Raw genomic sequence first — 23,917 nt, 5'->3', positions numbered from 1 at the left:
CACCTTCTTCTAAACTCTTGAGTAGTTTCCCTCTGTACCCCATTCTGAATAGTTTAGTGTCACTTAAGGCAGGCAGATTCTGATCTCAAGTAAATGGACCAGTTTGCACATATTCCCAGCAGGATGGCAAACCAAAAAATCCTATGCACAGTGCTACATAACTTACCAGATTTTAGTACTGCATGGATTTAGCATATAGAGGTCCATGTTTTCTATCAGAATTGCTGATGTGCTCTAAATGGATAATAAAATTCTTAAGTTATGACAGGTAATAAAGAATTAAAATAAAGCAACATTTATTTCCTTTAACACAAATGACCTTTCAATCCATACTTCTGCATTTAGAGTGCACATATAATTCTAGGAATCAAATACCAAGTTATGGAACTGATTAAACAGGACAGCATGCAGAAGATAATACATCTCAGATCACATATACCTCCAGAGGATTAGTCGCTTATTAAATAAGCTGGCAAGATTTTACACCACACAACATAACTAGCTTCCATAGATTCCTATGCTAGGTAGATGTTTTCACAGAATTCCAGTATTTCAAAAGCCAAAAAAAGAATTACTGAAAAAAAGGTTAGAAAACACTGCCTTAGAAAACCAATGTTTTGTTTTAAAGTAAGTGTGGTTAGAACAGTACAAGATCACATTTAAAATATGCACACATACACATTCATAACCCCAAATTAGTAAATAAAATTACCTTTGCTTCTGGATTAGCAGACAGTATTTTGGCACCACACTCTACTGAGGCATAGTTATTTCTGTTTTTCTGAACCTTTTTTGTGGCATGCTGTCCTCCATTAGAGGATGGGTGCATCGATTGACCTGCAGACAAGATAAATTTTTATTGTTAACAAGGTAACAAAAGACACGTATGGGCCCAATCTTTTCAGATCTGAAGAAAGTATTGTTATTCAACATTTGAGTAACAAAGCTGCAAGCTTCAACATAAGCGTACAAATTAATTCACTGTATGTGATAAGACTGTAAAAATAATGCTCTTTCCATAGAGCTGCTTTTAAGGTTCCTCTTTCATTTTTTATGTGGACCTTAATAGTTAATTTAATAATTTATCTTGTTCCCATGTTAGCACTTCAATTTGCCAATGCAGGGAAGCTTTCATCTATATGAAACAATATCCTGCACCCAGAATTTGGGCATGTTTTTTTAAAGTGTTAAATTGTTGACAAACTCCCAAAAAGGAAATTGGCAATTAATTAGTTCTCGCTTCTCTATCAGAAAAGAGCACAATACTTCAAATAGATATTTCAGTGACTGGTGCTCTATAAATAAGACACAATGTAATATGTACCTTGTGGTCTTGACCACTAGACAGTTGTCTAAATGAATGATGTGAAGCATGTATGGCAAGGCTTAGGCACCAGTGATTACCATTACGCAGAATTCCCTGACTTTCGTGGAATTAGGCCACAAACAATTTTTTCTTTATGTAATTTGTAGTAAATTTTTAAATATTATAAAAACCAAGACAGATAAAGTAGGTATCTGAATGGAGGTAATGGCCACACACTTCAAAACGTTTTGGACATTTACACACAGCTACGTAATGGTGTGATAGACATGTTTTAGCAGTATTCATTCAGAAACTTCCTTCTACTCACAGATGACAAAGCCAAAGGAAGGTATGCAGGGCATCCTAAATGAGTGTTGATAAAACTTTGCCATCATGTTTCTCTATATGCCATCTCTTTTACCAAAGTTCAATAATACAAACACTTGAGGTTTTTAAAAATGTCACTAGGACTATTTTTTGTAGCCCTCCACCTAATGTCAAGTTTCTTAATTATTGCGTGAGAACTGCACAGATCTTAGGGAAACCCATAAAAGCCTTTAAATATTAATTTGTTTAGGTTTACTATATATGCCATGACTTTAAAATACAGTCATTGTAGGACATTTCTGGGCTAGAAATAAGAACCAGGTTCAATGGGAAGATGGGAAAATGTTCCCTTTCCCAGCTCTATAGGACTGCGAGATTACGATCTTTGAAGTCTGACATTTCTATATCCAGTTAAGGAGATACTTGGGCAGGATAGCTGCTTCAGAATCAGTGTTTCTTCTGCAAAATGGAAGTCTGCCTAACAGTTTGCAATGAAATAACTGCACACAAGTCCCAGCTGCTTTAATTAAAGTTGAAATTCTTGCTATTTTGATGTTTATGAAATACTGTCAAATGCCAATGCCTTGCCATGTTCTATGGGGATAATATTTTGACAGACAACCACACAAGGAAGTCAGTTGTATTTCTGTATTATATATTTTTAGTACAGAAGTGGACTTTTGGGCTGTATCCTAATGCATTTACTTTGACTATTTACATTATATTTAAATTTTAGACAAAGTTAATAAAAGAGGAAACACTAAAATATAGAAGTGGCTCATATTTAGACCAAAGGAATTAATCATGGAAATTACTTTTTTCTTTTTCTACTTCCATAACCTTCTTCTTCCACTCATCAAATGTTGGAATGTCTCCTGGGTCCTTTGGGGTTATTACTGATGTAGGGTCAATTTCTCCTGCTTTTTTATAGTCCTTCTGCAAAAAAAAAAATATCAAGCAATATACAGGATTCAGGTTTTTAAGACAGCCAACATTAAATCAAGAAAATACAATGAAGAACTACAGTGCTTTTTAAAAACCAAACAGATTCCAAATCAACATAATATTAAATGGGCAAGGTGGATGAGTTAATATTTTTTATTGGACCAATTTCTGTTGATAAGAGCTTTTGAGCTTACAAAGGGCTTCTCTGCAGGTCTGGGAAGAGGAGCTCTTTAAGAGCATAAGAGCAGCCATATATACTTCTGAGGGCATTCTGCGCCAAACAATTAAAAATTCTGCACACAGTATTTTAAAATTCTGCATGCCAGGTGTACTAGGTGTGGGCAGGCAGACTCAACAAGGCAGTATCCAAGTGTGGAAGGGCTTAGTATGGGGGGCTCCAGGTGCAGGTTGAGAGGGTTCTGTGTGGGGCAATCTGGATGTGAGCGGCTCAGTGGGGGATCCGGGTGAAGAGGGGATCTGGATGCACAGAGGCTTGTGGGGAGGTTCTGGTACAACAGTAATGGGACTCTGCAGGGCAATCCAGGTGAAGGTGGTTGGGGCTCAGTGCGGGGGTGGGATAGAGCGTGGCAGGGGCGTCTGGATATGGGACGCTCGGGGGGGGGGGGGGTCCAGATGCTGGGGGAAGTGGGGGGCTCAGTGGGTTGAGGAACCAGGTGCAGCTGGTTGGGGCTCAGTAGGGTGGGGATCCGGGTGCCTCACTGGGGTGTTCCAGGTGCAGGGGGAGTGGGGCTCAGCGGGGGGGTGAAATGAGGCTCAGCGGGAGGATCTGGGTATGAGGGGATCTGGATTGGGTGGATGGGGGAGCAGCATCCTGTACAGTGATCCCTCCTCCTGCAGCTGAGGAGCCATGCGTGCAGGAAGTGTGTGTGGGGGGAGGGGGGAAATGGGGAGGCTTTGCCTACAGCTGGGAGAGAAATCTGGAGGTAGGCCTGACCCATCCCCAGATGCCGTGCAGGGCAAGAGGAAGTCCCGTCCTCCCCAGCCCAGCCAGGACTAGCAGCTGAGGGTTGTATGACCCCTCTGTGATGAAGGATCTTGGCAAGCTCATTCAATGACCTAACTAGTGAAATCACATCACACAAGGCAGTAATCTGAACTACAGCTCAATCCCCCAAATGAAGGGAATACTCATTCTTAAAGCAAAGAGGGAAATGAATACCTGATACTTAAAACTGAAAAAAGCAAGAGGGGAAATGAGTTTTTGAAGAAATCTTTGAGGCAATATACATATCAAAGCAGAGGAAAAGGCAAAAAGATAATTTTGCAATTTAAACACAACTCCTGGATAGTTCCTTAATTGTGTGTGTCCTGGCAGAATATTTCAAGTTATATTACATACCTCCCTTTTCAAGTTATCTGAAGCATTCAAAGCAGATTTCGCCTTCTCTGGCCCATTTTCAGTTGCTGCAACCTTTGACTCAAAGTCAGATTTAGTCATCTTTCCCTTGCCATGTGAAGAAGAGATGTTCTCTATATGCTGACCCACAAGGCTGAAAAATACACAAGAATATTAGAAGCTATAACAAACACATTAAGCAGTTTTATAATCTTCATATAACTACATTTAATATACTACATATGAACTTGTAAACGAACAACGGATACAGAAGCAAGCAGAGCAGGTGAATGACCATGTTGCAAAGCCAGCATAGCAAAACACATTGAAGTTATTTTAGGCTCACAACACTCACCTCTCTGGTGGACTGACAAAAGAGGAAGGCTCACTCTGAGGGTCAGCCTCAAGTGCCCCACCAATATCACAGTCAGGTTCTGACTGCTCAGCTTCACTAGAGCTGACTACAGGGATATCAGCACGGGAATTTTCTATTGCACTGAAGGGAAAGAAATAACATGCTTTTTACCCTTCTGGTATTAGAAGTACCCTGCTAATCAAAGAGCTAAGTTAATGAAGCTATTTTGATAGAGAAAAAAAGAGAATACATATATAATACAGTACCATGGAAATGTCAGTCCTAGATCTTGTAAGTGGATGAAGAGAAATATGTAATGTAATGGAATAGATGGGAAATAGATCATCCTTGATGTGAGTGATATGAGAATACAATTCCAAAATAGTGACATATTTCCCATCTATTCCATTTGCCATGGTATAAGTAGCAGCACACAACACTGGTCTTATAGAAGGCCCAGTCGCCAGCTCTCAAAAGTCTCCATTAAGACATCTCATCACTCTTGCTATAGCGAGTTTTCCATTACTATTACAAAATAAAGGGGGAAATTGGCTCTTCTGTCCAAACTTTGCTTTGCTTGGGCTGCGGGAAAGGAAGCTGTAACCAGCTCATTTGTGAGATTCTCAGGGTGAGCCTTAACCAACACAACTTAGAGCTGCCTGACTGGCTGTAAGTTTCACCACTGGTGTAGGATTCTTCATAGACCATACATCAGAGGAGGATATGTACAGCTGAACAGAGCACTGTCATGCCTCTTACGCCAGGAGGGGTGGCATGAAAAGACACAGGGCCTGACAGCAGCACATGTGTGCTAGCAGGCCATTCTCCTATACCACGGGAATTCTCTGCTGACCAAATGATGCTGCATTACAGCCCCTTTGCGCCACTGTGTAAAGGGGCCACAACTGGGCTACAGAATCTGTCCTTATGTCTTGATTATTTCATTTCAGTCTTCAGGAAGAAAACTTGAACTTGCTGGGTCACATAGATCCTAAAGCAACAAAAGGCCATAGCTGCCTTTCATCAGAGATGAAGCAGAAAAAAAATGGAGAGAGAAGATGGAACAAATGAATTTTTGATTTGTTCCTTTTCTGCCTGCATTCATACAGGGTAAGAGTACACAATGGTCTAACACAGGGGTTCTCAAACTGGGGGTCGCAAGTTTATTACATGGAGGTCAAAAGCTGACAGCCTCCACCCCAAACCCCGCTTTTCCTCCAGCATTTATAATGGAGTTAAATATATAAACAAGTGTTTTTAATTTATAAGGGGGTTGCACCCAGAGGCTTGCTGTGTGAAAGGGGTCACCAGTACAATAGTTTGAGAACCAGTGGTCTATAAGCTATATTCCCGCTAAGGTGTATGCCTGCATTGCCATGCAGGAGACAACCAAGGTCCGCACACAAAATTAGCAGAGCCGTGCAGGTGTGCACACTGCACTCGGGCGTGGCCATAGGCGGGCCTGGAAGATGGCTGCAGGGCAAGACGCCTCACCCCCAGCCAAGGTGCTGTTGTGGAGAGAGATTGCTGGGGGGAGTCCTCTCTCCCTGCCGCAAACCCAAGGCAGCCTGCACCCGAAACGCCTCATCCCCAGCCCCACCCGAGAGCCCTCCCCCCCCTTTACCACAACCCTCTGTCCCAGCCCTGAGCCCTCTCCCCTCCCTCCCCCCCTACAGAGCGAACCCCTCGGCCCCACTCCTGACACACATCACCTCCCTATTGGTGCACATAAAATTCATTCCACAATGGATGGGAAAAATTAGAGGGAACATTATCTATAAGGGTGATAAATCAGAACTAAGAAAAGCCTTTGCTCGGCCTCTCATATCTCAGCACTAGCAATCTTCACCTGGGGCAATACAACCTTGTCTCACTAATATTCTGACACTGGGCTGCAAAATGCTGTCTCCTCTCCTCCCCTCCCCTCCAAAGCATAACAGCAGGTTAGCAACCTACAGGCTGAGTCTTTCAGTTTGCCACCTGGTGCTACTCCAACGGAAGCAGTAATAGGGGGAAAAAAAAAAATAAGGAACTAATTTTGGCACCTTTCAAATGAAAATGCTAAATGGGAGAAAAAACCGGACATTCAAAAACTTATTTTTGGCCATGCAGCAAAGAGATCTGTCTATCCCTGCGAGTACAAAAGGAGACTACTAATTATCTTGTTTAAGAGATTGATTTTACCAGACAGGTTCATTTAAGATTTGTGTTAAATATTAATCCTTGAAACAAGTGGTTATAATTACAAGTTATTCAGTCCATTATATTAATAGCTATTTCCTTTAAATCCCTTTCTGTGGCAGAGCAGGTGAATCACACCTTTGCATTAAACTTCAAATTCAGATGCCAAGGTGTAAAACCTAACTTGAACGTATTAATATTAAATTGCTCTGCACATTCTTGACCCTACAAGACTGAAGATGAATGAACAGAAACAATGTGAATATGAATGATCAGTAATTCAATAAAATATGGTGCAAATATTAACTGAAAAAATCTTAGGGTATACCTTAACTTTATTAGCCACAATGAGATTTTTTTTCCACAGAAGATATACATGTGTAGTTTACATATATGAAAGAGTAGCACGAACACTAAGCACATGTATTTTGTCCTGTTTAGTCATTTACAAATGTAAATTGTTAAAAAAAATTACTACAAAACATGTGCACATTATTTGTTCACATTGAGTACTAACTGAAATGCAAGTCAGAAAATAAAGAAAGTTTATATAACCATAAAATCTCTCATCTTACTCAGATGGCAACTGATATTTTCTGAAAGGTTTCCAAAAATATTAGTCTTTTGCAGAAATGAATCATGAGCAGTTTCATGTCCAAAAGGAACAACTTTTAAGTTATTATAGAGTAAAAACAGGAGTTTAGATGGAATGATTCAAGTATGTTTGTGGTAGTTCTAATGTCTCATACTAACAGAAAAGGCAGCTAAACAGGCAGTTCACAACTCAAAGCTCACAACAGCAAAATAAGATAGCTATACAACTTTTTCTTTAACATCTTGGACTATAAAAGTGTTTGCTAAACTTCCATATGTTGTCTATGATTGAACACGCTTGCTAAAAGTCATTGCCACTTTAAATAAGTGTCCATATAGAAAGAAATTAAAATAGGTATAAATATTTTTCTTTTGATTCAAAAGATTTTTAATTGTAAAGAAACATTCACCTTCTCTGGTCACCCTGTTCCTTCTTCCCTTATTTATTCAGGGAAGCCAATCCAAACCATTTGAAAATCATGAATCAGGCCCCATACTATCATTGACTAGCCCGAAAAATGAGAAGATTTAAAAAAAAAACGTTTTAAATTTGCCTTCTTGTTTCAGCCTTTAGGGCTCACTTTTTCCAGCTTTTCCCAGCCATGAGGGCTAGAAACTTTTTTAATGGAAGATGAAAGTCTCATGAAGTTATATGGCTCCATGAACTAAGGGTTTAAGAAGCCCACTAAGAGTGCTGCCAGCTCTTGTGATTTTTATCATGAGTCTCGAACATCACTGGCATAGAAGAATATCCATGAATGCATCAGAATAAATAGGCCAATTAGGGGACAAAAACTGTAATGGAGGCATTTGTGTTTAGGATAGAGCAATACGCTCTGAAACCCCATGAGGGGGGTGGATGTTGGAGCCCGAGCTCCAGCGGCTACACTGCCATTTGTAGCCCCACAGCCCGAATCAATTGACACAGACTCGGGCTCAGTGCTGGGGCTTTTTATTGCAGTGCAGATGTATCCTCAGATTTTAAATATTTTTTTTTCCACTGGCTACATTTAATGAGTCCAATTTATTCTGATTTTCCTTTAATCTGTCAATTTAATGATAGTGAGTCAGGCTTAATTGGTTCTGTTCTGCCTAAGTACTGCAGCAGAGATTTTCCAGCAAAATGATTAGCTGAGCATTGTTTTAAGATCCTGATGTGTCTGAGGGGAACTTTGCAGGAGAAGTCTAAATTCTTATGCTAGGGGTTGGTGCTCTGTAATTTTACGCAACTTGAATTCTACAGTTACCTTCAACTTTTTCTTGTTATTTTCCTGCATGTTGTGTCATCATAGAGGGGGCAGCAGAGTGATGCCTTTGTGTTCCAGAGGTGCCCTTTGAAGAGGACTGCTTCAGAGCCACCCAGCCACTGATAACCTAGACTACGATCCACTGGGAGCCTCAGAAGCAGTACAGGCACTGCTGAATTCTTTTAAATGAAGATGTTTTGAGACCCCATTTAAAGGGGGGGGTGGGGGGGAGTCTCCTGCTGTCAGAGCAGAGAGTTTAGGACAGCCCTGTTGCTGCTGCTGGGAATAACAGAATTCTTAGAGGCTTATCTCCTTAAAGGACAAAGCATAGCCCAGCAGTGAAACAGTTCTGGCAAAGACATGAAAGCTTATTTGTGAGGGCTAGTGGCCTTTAACAGGGAACAGATAAAGACATGTATTTTTCAGATATACTATGCAATGTATATAGAATACAGTTAAGAAGCTTACTACTGTGAAAGGAAAAAAATATTTCAGTTCTCAGTATATATCACTAGGTTGATAATCAACATTGACACTTCAGGCAAACAATGCAGGAAAGATGCACTGCAGAAGTGGTACAGTATATTGGAGTAGCCTTGCTATCATAAATCAGTATGTAGCAAAACTAGTAAGAGTGTGGCAGGCTGAAGTTTGCATAGTAGCAACAATAGTTTTCCCCACTGTAAATCAATGAGAAAGCTGTTGCCATGGAGATTCTGAAGAACTGATTAAATACTTTCAGGTGGCATTCTCTAACAAAAATATATAGCTGTGAGAATGCTATGGTACTCTTGGCAAGCAAAATCCCAACACCTACACAGTATTACAACCAATTCCTCATGCCTAACAATTTAGAAGGGCCACCTATTTGGGGAAATACTACTTATTTGCAATAAAGACCAAAATGGTAACAAAATAAAAAGCTTACTCAGGCTGCGAGACTGGAGAGATCTCTGAGGTAGATGAACTGGAAATGTTTTCAATGCTTGCAGCTATGCTAGAAGAAGCTTCATTTAAGTCTACTGAAGGTAGTGTCTCAACCTGAGGCAGACTTAATTCACCCATTTCTGTAGTCTGTTTAAAATATTAGAAATCAGTGCAAAATTTGAATGACTTCTGATAAGTGAGATGTAATTTACATTTCTCCTGTATTTACATAAAACAGACATCTGAATTACTGATCTCTTCAAAAACCAAATATACACATACACACACACAAAAGTGAGAATCTGACACCATAAAGCAGGGGTAGGTAACCTATGGCACACATGCCAAAGGCGGCACACAAGCTGATTTTCAGTGGCACTCACACTGCCCGGGTCCTGGCCACCTGTCGGGGGGCTCTGCATTTTAATTTAATTTTAAATGAAGCTTCTTAAACATTTTTAAAACCTTATTTACTTTACATATAACATTCATTTAGTTATATATTATAGACTTACAGAAAGAGACCTTCTAAAAATGTTAAAATGTATTACTGGCACGCAAAACTTTAAATTAGAGTGAATAAATGAAGACTCGGTACACCACTTCTGAAAGGTTGCCAACCCCTGCCATAAAGGAACATTGCATGCTTTCATTCATAAGCAACATACATGATACTAAATGCTACTTTGGGACATATTTGCAATTTTTGTTTTATACCCAAAAATACAATTAGGAAATTTTTCCTAATAATGCTATATTTCTAAAAAATTTAATACATTTCACCAAAACAAGAATTTATACCACTTTGTTTACACCAATAATGCCATTACAAAATAAATAAATGTTTAAGCAATTGAATTTAATTATATTGGAACAGGAATATTTTTGAGGTCTCACATTAAGTGCAAAAATAATTTATACTACCTAAAGCTTTCATCCCAAGGTTTCAACACATATTACAGACATTAACCTTGACAACATCCCAGTTGAGATGCAAGTATTTTAGCCGTATTTTTCATCCAGGAAAACAAACAAAATGAGGTTCAAATAAATAGCTTTCCATTGGTTTTAACTCCTAGTCCTTTAGCTACCCGATCACATTGACTACACCATGCAAAACTGTAAAATACATTTGTAGGTGTGCATGTGGTAAGTGCAAAACACACCAGAGTATTTCCTTCAAGAAATAGATAGTACTCTTAACCAAGCGCCCCTACTCATCAATTGGATTAGCTTGAGTCATTACTCTAAACACAAAGAGGCTGGGAAGGATTTATGATGGAATTATATCTATAACCTGGAATTCAGAGTTAAATATTTTAGTATACTTTGTCTTTTGACCCTTAGAAAGTATGAGGTATGTTTCAACAGAAATCAAATAACCTCTCTCTAAACTGTAATTTTTATACAAAGTTTTCAAAGTACTTTATTACACACAATCCTGCACTCTCCGCTGAAATGCAGCCATCTGAAAGATGGAATGTAAAAGCTGTTTAGAAAATGAAGAATACTGCATCTAATCGAAAGTGCAGAGGGAATTTAGGTAGGCAGAAAGTACTACAGATTCATAGATTTCAAGGCCAGAAGGGACCAGCACAATCATCTAGTCTGAGTTGCTACATAACACAGGCAATAGAATATCACCAAGTGACTCCTGTTTCTAGCCAAACAAGTAGTTATGTGCTGGAGCATCTTTTAGAAAGACATCCAATCTTGATTTAAAAGCTTCTAGTGATGGAGAATCCACCACATCCTTGGTAAGTTGTGTAACACTCAATTACCCTCACTGTTAAAAATTATACATGCTGGACTTTAATAAAATGTGTTGGTCCTTGTTTTTTCTCCCATCTGAAAAATGACACCTCCAGTAGCTCTGTGCCCAATATCTCCATGCAAGTAAAATACAATATAAATAGTTATAAAACCGCTACACACAAATGAAAAGCTCAAACCTATAAAATGTTTGAAAAATGCACCAAATGACAAACGAATGAAAAAGCTTGCCTGGTCATCTTTTGTGCAGTCATCAAGTAAATCAGTTTCTCCAGGATAACTGTGTATATTTGAGTCCACATGTTCTAAAGACTCTGTTCCAATGGGTCTGCCTGTTTCCTCCTAGTACATTATAAAGTAAAAAAAAACAATTGGATAATAAATATTCATAACATGCTTGAATTTAATCAATTTAATTCTACTAAAAACACTTTCCCACTATTGGTCTTGAGACAAACCTTGGAGTATTTTACCTTTCTAGACCTGAATTCTAGACCCAACAAAAGAAAACAAGCTGAGTTATGGAACATCCAGAGACATGTCTCACACGCTAATGTATATAAGCTAAATGCTCTTAAATCCTTGTCTGTACAAGAAAAGTCACACCAGTTTAAATCATTTTAGTTCAATTAAGGGGTTTACACTAAAAACACAAACCAATTTAACATTTCCTTAAGGCCTGGTCTACACTTAAGATTTAGGTTGATATAGCTACAGCACTCAGGGGTGTGAAAAATTCACATCTGAGCACTGTAACCATGCCAATCTAATCCTGGTGTAGATGCAGCCAGGCTGACAGAAGAATGCTTCTGTTGATCTAGCTACCGTCACTTAGGGAGGTGGTATTTCTACAGTGATGGAAAAACCCTATTTGCTGCTGTAGGCTACATTTACACTATGGAGTTATGCTGGCACAGCTATGGTGCCATAGACATGCCACTATAATGTGGCCTAAATCTGTTTAGCTTAATTTGACACAAGATAAACAGATTTAAGAAACTGTTAAGACTGCTTAAGTGTGTCTGTTAGGGGTTTGTGAAAGTTCAACTAGATAGATTTAAACTGGTACAACTTCTCATACAGAAAATAATTTAGAGACTCTATATGCGGGAAGTTACACTCTTGGCTGGATCGGTGAACCATATCTGATAAATTGTTTACCTATAGTTGCAGTTCTTTGAAATATAGTCTGTACATATTCACAAGCTTGGGAAATGCATGCCCCTCATTGTAGAAGATCTATTTGAAAAATCAGTGATTCTGAAGGCTAAACGTGCTAAATGTCTGAATACACAAGGAGAAGCAAGGCTATATAATGAACTGTAGCTCCTAACTAACCCTCAGTTGGTTAAGACAGACTCCAGAAAAGGAGGAAAATAAGTATGGATCTGCATATGAAATTAATCTTGCACACTTTCAGGTAAGTGACCTCTCTCAAGTATTAGCCACTCAGATCCCTACTCCTGAAAGATTAACTAGCAGAAATTCCTCTTAAAGGAGGGCTAGTCAAACGCTGCAAGATTGCCCTCCTGAACTGAGGAGTTCTGGAGACCCAGTCAAGAGCAATATGCTAAAGAATCAACAGCTCTAAATTACATACACACACACACACACACACACACACACACACACACAAATTTCTTAAACAAGCTACAAAAGATACTTTGGATCTGGTGGAATGAGTTTAATCTCTAGGTTTAAATTTTAGACATCTGCTTCTGAAACAAATAAGCATCCTAATGAGGGGGAAGGTAGTTATCAGAAAAATCAGTACAAAGTGTACAAGGGTGGTTTCACAAACTCAAGCCCCACTACAGATCACTTGGCTTCTTCTTTGAGTGATGTGGGCATATTACATTAGGCATAAAATCAAACTGGGGTTTGAAAGATTAGTAACAAGACACATTTTTTTATGATTGTGTAGTTTTGCTCATTTTAAAATTGATCTTGTATTCTTCCAGCTGAGAACTGCAGGATTGTGCACAGGGTGGATTAAAAAAAAAAAAAAAAAAAAAATCAATGATTTAAAAAACCGATTTTTTTTATTTAAATAGGATTTTTTTTTTATAAAATGCTTTGAGGAAAAAAATCTAAAGATAGTTTTAATTAAGATCCATGATGAGATATCTTTGAGCTGTAATGGAATAGTGATTATAAATTTTAATTCTATAGTATGAGACAATATATTCATGTAATGTTTAAGAAAAGTTTTGTAAATGAGTTCCAATAGTTCATGGATTAGGGACCCAATTTTATGGGGTTCCACAGGCTTCTGTATAGATTTAGGTTAATCTTTCATTCTACCCGGTGAGATTCAGTGCTCAGTCTAGAAGATACCATCAGAGATACTTAGTTTTGCAGTTTTCAAACTGTAGATGTGTGCCTCCAGGGGTAACATGCTTGTTAACAGCAAAAATAACTAACTAACTACACATGTAGAGGTGAGAAATAACAGACATCAATTCTAATGTCCCTCTGTTAATTTGTGTACACAGAGTCAATCCCTTACCTCTCTCCAAAAGTGCAAAGTTTCAAAAAGTTCAATTAATAGAAAATTGCTGGGGACGGAATAGATCTGGACAAGGAGAAGAAGTCTGGAGATAAATGTGAGACGTGAGGGACATATGCTTGTTTTGTTAAAATATTATATGTTTGCTGTTGAAGAAAACTTAACGTTGTTGTTTTAGTTAAATAAGACAATTTAAATGTTGTCTGGTGATGTTCTCCTCCTAATACGTCATGGCAAGAAAATCCTCCAAATATCAATGATTAACCTGTTGAATTAAAGATAGTTCACCTCCCAATGACTTCATAAATATCTGCTTCAATTACCTTTGGTAAATGAAATAACCAAACAATCATTCATTTTCTGATATAGCTGTAAAACTAATCTGAAAAGTTTTCAAAATAAATCACTGTTTAAAAAGGTATAGTGTGTACCTTCTAAAAATGAAATCTACATCTATCTGTGAGTTGTGAAGACTATGTATTAAGGTTATAACAACGAACAAGAATGCACTTTTATGTAGAAAAAGTCTTCCTGACTAGTGATTTAAATCAAATCCACCCTGATTGTGCATCACTTAGAGCATAAGCTGGCAAAACTACAGTGAGCCTGGACATTGCATGATCTAAGAGACAGGGACATGGTGGAAGTCAAAGTAGATTTTCTAGATGAGAAGCCTTAGCACCTTAGCTAACTGGAGCATTCAGTACATATTTTTTAAATCACTGATTGAGAACCAATCTTAAAATGAGGACCACCACTAGCTTTGCAATTAGTCATGTGATATCAAGCATGGGCTGAAAAATATGCAAATCTCCACTGTACCTTTTCCTGGATGTTCTCATCCTCATTTGCCAGGGCATAGTTATCTGGAGAGTACTGCAATGTAGATGAAGGGTTCTCTTTACAAAAAACATGCCAGCTGGGAAGCCTGTTAAACAAAACACAGACAAAACAGGAACTAAAAATCTAAGTCTCACTTTACATACATAAATACACAGATTATCTCCCTCAACCTTTTTTTGTTTGTTCCTATAAAAATACCTGGATATATTAAAAAAAAACACACACACACACACACACACACACACACACAAAAAGAACACACCACTTTTGTTAGGTTACTAATGATCCTTTGCAAGCAGTGCTAGGAATCTCACTTCAGTTTTAAAAACTAATCTCATAGCATGATGGACTGGGAAGTTAGCTCTGAAATATACTCATAATTTACAAATCAGTCAGTAAAAAGGAAGAAGTGGAGTCTATAGACCAAAATCCACTCATTTCTTGTGCAGTGCCATCAGTGTGCTTAGTGGCTCGGGGTGTTCTATTCCTCTTAGAAGTGTACAATACTTGGGCACCTACAATATTACATTCTAAACTAGACTGACAATAGTCAAAGTCTAAGTTCCCCCAAGCCATTGGACCATCGGGCTGAAACAGTTAATTTCATAGCCAACAGTACACAAGGGAGTGATGTGGCGAGCACCATGTCCGACCACCTTTGACTGTCCTAACCCAATGGATCAGGTATCCACTCTGCAGTTGGGTAAACTGGAGGTGCCTTTTCCGTATGAGATCGAGTGAGATTTGAACCCATGACCTTCAGGGTTCAAACAACGTGGCACTGACAGATGCAATCTCATAGTAGTACAGACTACTGGTCTGCACAGAACATACAGAATTTTTCTGATCAAGAGATAAAAAGCCTCTCATCAGAAAGTTCAGATTTTTTGATAAGTAGTTCTCAAAAGAACATTTTAGTTTCTTATCTGTAACTTACTTTGTCAAAATGGTAAATCCAGTGATTATGGGCACTCTGCAGTAGGGAACTCCTACACACCTGACTATAAAGGCATCTGATATTTAAAAAGAAGAACAGGAGTACTTGTGGCACCTTAGAGACATGCTCAAATAAATTTGTTAGTCTCTAAGGTGCCACAAGTACTCCTGTTCTTTTTGTTGATACAGACTAACACAGCTGCTACTGGGTTTGAGCATTGGCCTACTAAACCCAGGGTTGTGAGTTCAATCCTTGAGGGGGCCACTTGGGGATCTGGGGCAAAATCAGTACTTGGTCCTGCTAGTGAAGGCAGGGGGCTGGACTCGATGACCTTTCAAGGTCCCTTCCAGTTCTAGGAGATAGGATATCTCTGAAACCTGATATTTTTTAATAATTCACAGAAAAAAAAAAAAACTCCCTTAGCACACCAACTGCATGAAATCACAGCCTAAGGAGATGCCTCCAGAGCTGAACACCGGAAAAAAAAAGCACCGAATGGAAGTTGACAAGATACCGACTAGCTATCGTTAAAAGGATACACTCCTCTCTAAAATTTGAAATTTCTTTACCTTTTAGTCACAGGTCAGAAACTGAAGTTTTCCTATGCACAGATCAACTGACAATACATACCCTTGGGCAGTAGCAAACACTAATGATCAATAAAGAGGATAACTACCATACATAAAATCAGGCTCTGTTGTCCCACACAAACTGAAAATATAAATAAATGTATTTAAAGTATATATTGTAAGTTTAGAGCAAACTGAAGGATGCTAACAAAGCTCCGTCAGGTAAAGAAAAGCCCAAGCTTTATAGAGCTTAGTGAACCAATATAGGGTAAACCAGATAGTGGCTTCACATATGTGCTTGTATAAGGCTTTTTTGGGGGGTGGGGGGTAGGAAGAGGGTTGGTTCATGAGGGAGTTGCACCTTCGGCTAATTTTGTAGGTTGACGATATGCTCAATAGCTGTTCTGATCCAAGTAGATAGAGAAAATTTGATGAGCCCTTTGTGCCATATCTTCTAGATCAGGGGTAGGCAACCTATGGCACGCGTGCCAAAGGCGGCACGCGAGCTGATTTTCAGTAGCACTCACACTACCTGGGTCCTGCCCATCGGTCCGGGGGGATCTGCATTTTAATTTAAATTTAAATGAAGTTTCTTAAACATTTTAAAAACCTTATTTACTTTACATACAACAATAGTTTAGTTATATATTATAGACTTATAGAAAGAGTACTTATAAAAACGTTAAAATGTATTATCGGCACGCAAAACCTTAAATTAGAATGAATAAATGAAGACTCGGCACACCACTTCTGAAATGTTGCTGACCCCTGTTCTAGATGTATAAATGCAAATTTCCCTTTAACATGCTTGGTAAAGAAAGATATTGAGGCTTGGATACCAAAAGGTAGATGATATGATTTGGTTTACATAAAATTCTATATTTGAGGGACAAACTCAGGAGCTAGATGGAGAATCTTTTAGCTCAGAAAGAATTGAGGCACTCAAAGGTGAAGGTGGCTATATAAATGGCTAAACAGAGTGAAAAATGTTCTGAAGTGGTAGTGGGAATGAGAGCTGCCTGGAAACCAAGCAGGGCCTACAAGACATATGTAATGAGGGCTCAGTTTCCATGTTATAATAGAAATTTATTTTTAAAAGTTGGCTAACATTGTTTCAAATGATTTTTTAAAAATAGCACTTTTTAGAATATTAGTTTTATTAAAGTTTATACTCCCAATGTGGCAATTAATTCTACAGACAGATAAAGAATAAGTCTACACAATATGTAATTAGTTTTCTATTTGCTGCCCTCAATTTCATTGAATCCCTCCCCCTTATACTTGTGGTGAGAGGGAGAGAATGGAAGATCACTTATAGCTCCTCTATACTATTCATTATTGTAAGGTGAGCAGCAAGTGATCCCTATATTTAGGTTGCCTAACACTTTCAATTATAAAAGATTTTTGTGATCTTTGACAAACTTCACACCTCTACTCTTTGTAGCAGATCTTTGATATTTGACAGGGAAAATGCCCTGGTACCACAGAAGTGGCTTTTCTTTGACTTATTGAAATTTTGTTTTTTTGCTGTGACAGAAACTGCTAACATCACTATCACTTTTCTTCCCCTTGCACTCCTAAAGAAAATGTTGACACTGTATCAGAATAATAGACATTCTAAGGCCAGGCTCACCTTACTGCCAAAGCAGTAGCAGATATAGTACTGGCAAACTTGTGGAAGCTGCCATAGTATGTGTCTGTGCATGGTGGGAGAGAGGGAGAACTGGGCCAGGTTAGAATCTCGCACCCAATCACATCCAAAACCCAGCAGTCTGTTCACACCACCACACTTCTGGGAATAACCTTCCCCTCCTGCCAGCTAATTCAGTTAGTTCTTTTGCTCAAACTGTGGTAATCTGCACTGCAGAGATGAAGGTTCAGGATTCAAACTCTGCTTATGATGCGTTAACAGGGGGTTGTGACATTTGCACAGAACAGTTTGTTTTGTCCTATAAAAAAGGAAATTACATACAAAAACGTTAAGTTTTTTAAACTGCAAAGTCAAAAGATAGGAAATGCAAGATTTACAGTTGCCCACACAAACTTTGTTCTGACTCCTTATGTACATAAAATTATAATACAGGCTTAATTACACAATCATATTCTTTCCACAGGACCCTTGCCTCATTCTGGGCACCGTATCAATATGCAAGGGAGAAGAATTAAGGTTGCACTGTACGTCTGGCATTTCCTAACCTGTTTAAAACAATCTGTTAATCAAGTCCCTTATTTCTTCTCTTTTTTGAAGTAAGTACTCTAGGATTCTGGGAGAAAATGCCTTATCATGGTTGCCTTTCTCTGAACCCCCTCCAATTTTGCCACATCCTTCCTCTGATGGGTTGACCTGTGCTTCACCCAATACACTAGGTAAGGGTGAACTACTGATCTATATAATCACATATTCTGTATTTTCCATCTAATTTCTTAGACATTCCAACATTGTTCGTTTTTTTGACTGCAGTTGCAGACTCAGCTGAGATCTTCTGTGAACGGTCAGAATGAAAAGCAGCAATTTTCCTACTACATTTGTGGACTACGTCTCTTAAAATAGGGTGTAGTATAAAAGTAGTGTCCATGATGGCTTGTGCTTAACAAAATAGACAATGCATAGCAATGTAAATGCATTATCCCTGGGGGAATTCTGCAACAAAAAAATAAAAATTCTGCACACAATATTTTAAAATTCTGCATATTTTGTCAAAACAATAATATTATCACACCAGTTTCAATTATTTTTGGTCATTTATTTCAAAACATCTGTCAGCAAGTATGTCTGTAACAATATAGACAACAAAAAAGATTGAGGAAATGTTTTTTGACAAATAGAGTATATATTAAGGACTGAGTAATAATTCATTTAAAACTACAATACGGAACCGTATTTCCCGCGCCCCTCAGAACCAGTGCAAAGGCTTGGAAGAGTCAGGGATAACGGAGGAGCTGAGGGAGAGGGAAGTAAATTGCTGGCTGGGAAGGAGCCTGGGTGTGAACTTGGAGGGTTGTTGGGTATGAGTGGGAAAAGCATGGAACAGTTTTTTGTCCCCCTCTAACCTGGCCTGACAGGTGCTGTGAAGAAGGCAGGCTCTTTCCCTTCCTTATCAGACTGGGATCAGTTGCTGCATTCTATTGCCACAATGCCCTCTGGTGGGCAAAAGATGGAACTGCAACAACATTTCAGCAGAAGCTTTTTTCTGCACAAAAAATTAAAAATGTGCGTGGCTCACTAATTATGAACACAGTAGCGCAGAATTCCCCCACAAGTACTGCATCTATGAAACAGATTATTAACAATGTGCAATCAGCTTTACTAACCAGGGGCTGGACATTTTAATTCCTAAACTAGGCAGCTTGATTTAACTTCTTATTAAAATAAGAATCACAACCTACTTTTTTCCCCCCTCCACAAGAAGTAGGGGGAATTATTTTTTTTAAACACCCCACATGCATTTAAGCCACAGCTTTGACACCCATAAGCTAGAGAAGCTAAAAACCACAGAAAGGTGTATATAAATGTGTGACAACCATCAAAACAAGTTTTACAAGTATGTTTTCATTTGTTTTTAAATGAATATGATCCTATGTGTTTGAGGATTAAGTTTATTCTAAAAATAGTACTAAAATCTTCAACAATATAATAGACAAGAGAGTAAATTATTGACACAAGTGGTGTTTAAGTTAAAGTAATTTACAGAAACACAAAGATCTAAAAGAAATAATTTGTAAAATATTTATGTTCCCAACAATTGCTTCACTATATACAATCATCAACCTCTGCAGTTTTGACATTTCAGTTCTACTAACATTACAATATTATAATTCAGGCACATCAAACAGGTAGAATCATTCTAATTTGAAATTCTGAGTAATCTTGCCTTTATGTTGCAGATATCCCCTACTTCCAATCTACACCCCCCTCCACCACACACACAAGATTCTAAAGACTACCACCTAAAAAGACATGAAGAGAGTTTTGAAATGGGGCAGCTATTCTACCCTCCGCCTGTCTCTAGCCCCTTCTTAGCACAAGTCTTCATCTGTTACCTTTCTCCTCTTACCCAAAATTCTAACCTATTGCGCTCTATAAAATCTCTAATTCATAGAATATCAGGGTTTGAAGGGACCTCAGGAGATCTAGTCCAATCCCCTGCTCAAAGCAGGACCAATCCCCAGACAGATTTTTGCCCCAGAGCCCTAAACGGCCCCCTCAAGGATTGAACTCTCAACCCTGGGTTTAGCGGGCCAATGCTCACACCACTGTGGTATCCCTCCTCCCTAATTTTAAACATCCACTCAAGAACAGGGCAAAGTAAAGTCTGCTTCCTGCTGATTTAGTACAATATGCCACTAAACAATGTTCATATAAAGAAAACTAAGCAGATATTTCTAAACATTGGTTAACAGATTTTAGACTTGGAGACAGAGTATATTTGGCATACAACCTTATACTGAGAGTCCCCTTCTGCTCTAGTAATCAGTAGCAAAATTTTATAGAATCCATTTCTGCAGGTAGTTAATTGTTTTGTTTGACCAAAAGGGAATCTTGCCCCTTTTTAAAGGGGAGAGGAATTCTATTCTAGGGAAGTAGTTTGAGTTTGAGTTCCGTGCAGCTATTAGTACAGTTAGCCAGACTGCAGCTGGGGGGGGGGGGGGGGGGGGGAAAAACCAACCCACACACAACCCACGCTAAAGTTAGGCAATTAATTTAGTTACAGGTTTGACCCTGTCCCATTTCTATTACTCTTCTCATCCGCACCATGATTCCATTTTTCCTTCTACTCTATTTCAGTGCTTTGCACATAAAACATACTTCTCATAGCATTTTGTTATTGCCAAACACTATAGCCTATCAGTAAAATACTACATATATGGATGCATATTTGTCAAGTCTTTATACACAGAATATAAAAATCAATAAAATCCAAGATGCTAACTCATAGAATATTTGCAGCTCTACCAGTCCAAGACACAGCAAACCCATTTAAGTAGTTCCATAATGCAAATGCCTCTTCAAATGTCAGTACTTCCTTTGCCTCGGGCCAAACATGCCACACTATTGTTTATTATGTATTAGTGTGCAGATAGTTTGAAACATGTATTTCCACACTGATTGACGAGTAACAAAATAATCTGAAAAAGACTGGTAGTCGTTTTTAGTTATCTGGACATTAAGGCTTTCTAGTCAATATTCAGATTTTATCATTCCCTGTCCTTGTTATTATATACGTCTCTTGTTGCACCAAGATTTACCCTCTCTCTCTCTCTCTCTCTGAATAAGTCACTGTTTCTAAGAGAGTCTCTGACCTTGCACAAGTTTTTAATGTGATAATTCAAGTTTGCTACAGATGGTTCAATGACGACAGCAACAGAAGCTATTTAAATCTGATAAAGAATGATCTGGCATTTTCATTGGTATATTTCTACACATGACTTTCTTGGATGCCCCACTGGATTCCTAAGGTTAAGAAGAGATACACATCCAAGTCTTGGCTGCTAGCCCAAGCTTACAAGACAAAAACTTTACCCTTTATACGATAGGCATGTGCGGTTCTCCTTTACTGAAGGGGAAGGAAAAAAACATCTGCTCATCACTTCTGAATAAAATAGTATCTGTGATGTAATTTAGCAGTGTTCCATTGACAGCTTGGCATCCATAACAAACCAAGAATGTATTAGAATATTATGTTTGTAAAATCTGAGTAACACTGCAACTGATGTTGATCTAGTAGACGGTACAGTTTTGTTTTTTAAACATAGCTCTTAATAAGTTCCTCATTATTTAAAGTCATTTAAAAGGTAGCAGTTATTCTTGATACAGAAGACTATTATCTGAAGACACCATTAGAATAAGGAATGGAGTTAGCACCAAGTGAGCAGCCAGTGGAAGTGAATTAGATAAGTTACAAGTTAACCAGAAGTAAATGGAACCCACATGAACATAATTATCTGATGGCAGCATCCATGATGGCACCATGGAGATGCAGCTATTAATTATACTACAGGGACCTCCTCTGCAAAGAAAACCGAAACTGCTTTTTAAGGGATATTTTCTTACACCAATACATTATGATATCTACCTATAAAACATGAACCACTACACCTTGTTGCGGACAAATTTTCTTGACTTTCCCCATAATAAAATGGCTTCATTTTTAGAAGCATATCAGATTTGGAACTTAAAGTATGAACTTGTTCAACACAATTTAAAATCAGACCTATGTACAGAGGCAATTCCAAGCAGTGGGCCATGAAGCACAGAGTATAATCAAGGATAGCCATCGGAAAACTTATTTCCAGGGTCTTCCCACGTACTAGATAAAGGCATAAGCCCCTAAACTTAGCATCAGTTCAATCTAAACCCACCCATTGTTAAGGATGATGAGATAGGCACCATATGACATCCTCTTATCCTATTGCCACACAATTCTGTGACTTCACCAGAAGCCTTAAAATTAAATAGTTTTTAGTCTGAATTAATCTAGTTGATATACTTTCACTACAGCTTGTTATTTAAAACTAAATACATGATACAGTCATCTTGACCTATAAATATCTTTCACTCCATTTCAACCCATGGTTAGTGCTCAAATTGACATTAATGGCCTTACCAGTGGACCTGTGTGTGTCTGTGGACTCCGAGTAGTCCAACACAATCTTCTCCAGAGATTCTAGAATGAGGGGAAAACACTGTTTCGTCCTTCATTTTGAAATGGTACTAATCTGGAAGGAAGTTGAGTAAGATCAATCTGATTCAGAGAGTTTGCCCTCTTCCAATGACAATTACTTGGAGTAATGTTTGTGATTAGTCAACTCCTCAGAAAAAGAGGCTATTTAAAGCTCTCTACTTCTGATGTGGTCTTGGAGGATTAAGGTGTCTAAAAAGAAAGGAGTGATCACCATTTGGGAGCTTTACTCGGGGGTGAGGGGTGGAAGACAACAGGGTCTGGATTTTCTACGAGGTTTCTGGACATTAAGATTTTTGCCTGAGGAACTGGAAAAGATGGGTCCCTCAGAATCAAAAACACTGCTTAAATACAGAATTACCTGGGACTTCCTGGTTGAGTGGCAGACAGCACTTATTCAAAGGAGAAAATCCCTGGCTAAGCCCTGAAAAGAGTGACTGGGAAAGGCAGCAACAAACTAGATTTCTAACTTCTATAACAATCACAGAAGCAGAGAGAGGGAGCAGGAGTCTCAAAAATTGGAGATTTCCTTACAATTTGACTCATCTGTTACTTGAATCTTGAAACCATGCTCAGCCTTGCTTAGAAGCAGCAGGAAATCGATGTGGAAAAACTGTAAAGCCAAATTCTGCTTTAAATTGGCCCCCAAAACTCCACAAGCTACCATTACCAGCTCCATTAGTAGAGGGGAGAGTCTACAGGAGCGATGAGCTAAGCAGGCCAAACAACAGAGGTCCCCATGAGCTCAACATTCCATTTTAGTGTATTGACAAGACACTAAATAGGGAAATTCCCTGGTTCCCCTTTAGTCCTGTCAAATGGAGCATATCTCTATTAAAGTTGTTTGGCAGAGGGAGAAGAGTGTCATAAAATTCCACCCAGAAAGGAGGCCCTCCAGAAAGAGCCCTGAGGAACCTACATCTGCCTACACAGAGGCAGAAGACTGGGCTCTCAATGTGGCTGTAGCACTTCTAGTGTGCCAGCAAAGAAAGACAGCAATCAATTTAAAAAATGTAACAGGTACTCTGCTTCCCTCTGAAGCATGGAACAAAGGCAGATACTCCCAGAGGAGAAAAAAAAAGACCTCTGGTACTATAAATGGCCATCATCATCATCCCATCTCACCCAAATACAATGAGACACAGCATTCTCTTATTCCTACAGAGGTGTTTTGGGTTTATCCACACTTCATTTCTACCACATAATGGAGAAATGTTAAAGCTAACTTTTTGACTGAAACAATTTTGAATGATTTAGAAAGATAGTTGCAACTATTACAGAGCAGGATGCTACAACAAGAGAATCAGTTTAAATGACTATGCCTTTGAGAGAAAACAGTAAGCACAAAATATACAGAATCAAAATGA

At 38.6% G+C, this 23,917-nt stretch overlaps 1 protein-coding gene across 12 annotated transcripts in view; it reads right to left on the bottom strand.

Moving 5' to 3' along the window:
- The window catches only part of SUCO (SUN domain containing ossification factor), a 72,453-nt gene that overhangs the window by 35,658 nt on the left and 12,878 nt on the right, over positions 1 to 23,917 (bottom strand). For 4 of the 12 annotated variants that reach the window (XM_065554703.1, XM_065554707.1, XM_065554705.1 and 1 more), the window contains 8 exons: positions 14,344 to 14,449; positions 11,239 to 11,354; positions 9,241 to 9,381; positions 4,291 to 4,431; positions 3,939 to 4,089; positions 2,449 to 2,569; positions 713 to 837; positions 167 to 234 (listed from right to left, as the gene is read on the bottom strand). In XM_065554703.1, coding sequence (XP_065410775.1) covers positions 167 to 234; positions 713 to 837; positions 2,449 to 2,569; positions 3,939 to 4,089; positions 4,291 to 4,431; positions 9,241 to 9,381; positions 11,239 to 11,354; positions 14,344 to 14,449 — 969 coding nt within the window. Of the gene's footprint in view, positions 1 to 166; positions 235 to 712; positions 838 to 2,448; positions 2,570 to 3,938; positions 4,090 to 4,290; positions 4,432 to 9,240; positions 9,387 to 11,238; positions 11,355 to 14,343; positions 14,450 to 16,231; positions 16,269 to 23,917 lie in introns of those variants that run through there. The other 8 variants (XM_065554704.1, XM_005304324.5, XM_042851210.2 and 5 more) reach the window with 5 other exon arrangements.

The sequence above is a fragment of the Chrysemys picta genome, chromosome 8 (genome assembly GCF_011386835.1).
Source record: "Chrysemys picta bellii isolate R12L10 chromosome 8, ASM1138683v2, whole genome shotgun sequence".
Lineage (NCBI taxonomy): Eukaryota > Metazoa > Chordata > Testudines > Emydidae > Chrysemys > Chrysemys picta.
Note: the sequence above shows the minus strand (reverse complement) of the source record. Positions and strands in the feature narration are given on the sequence as shown.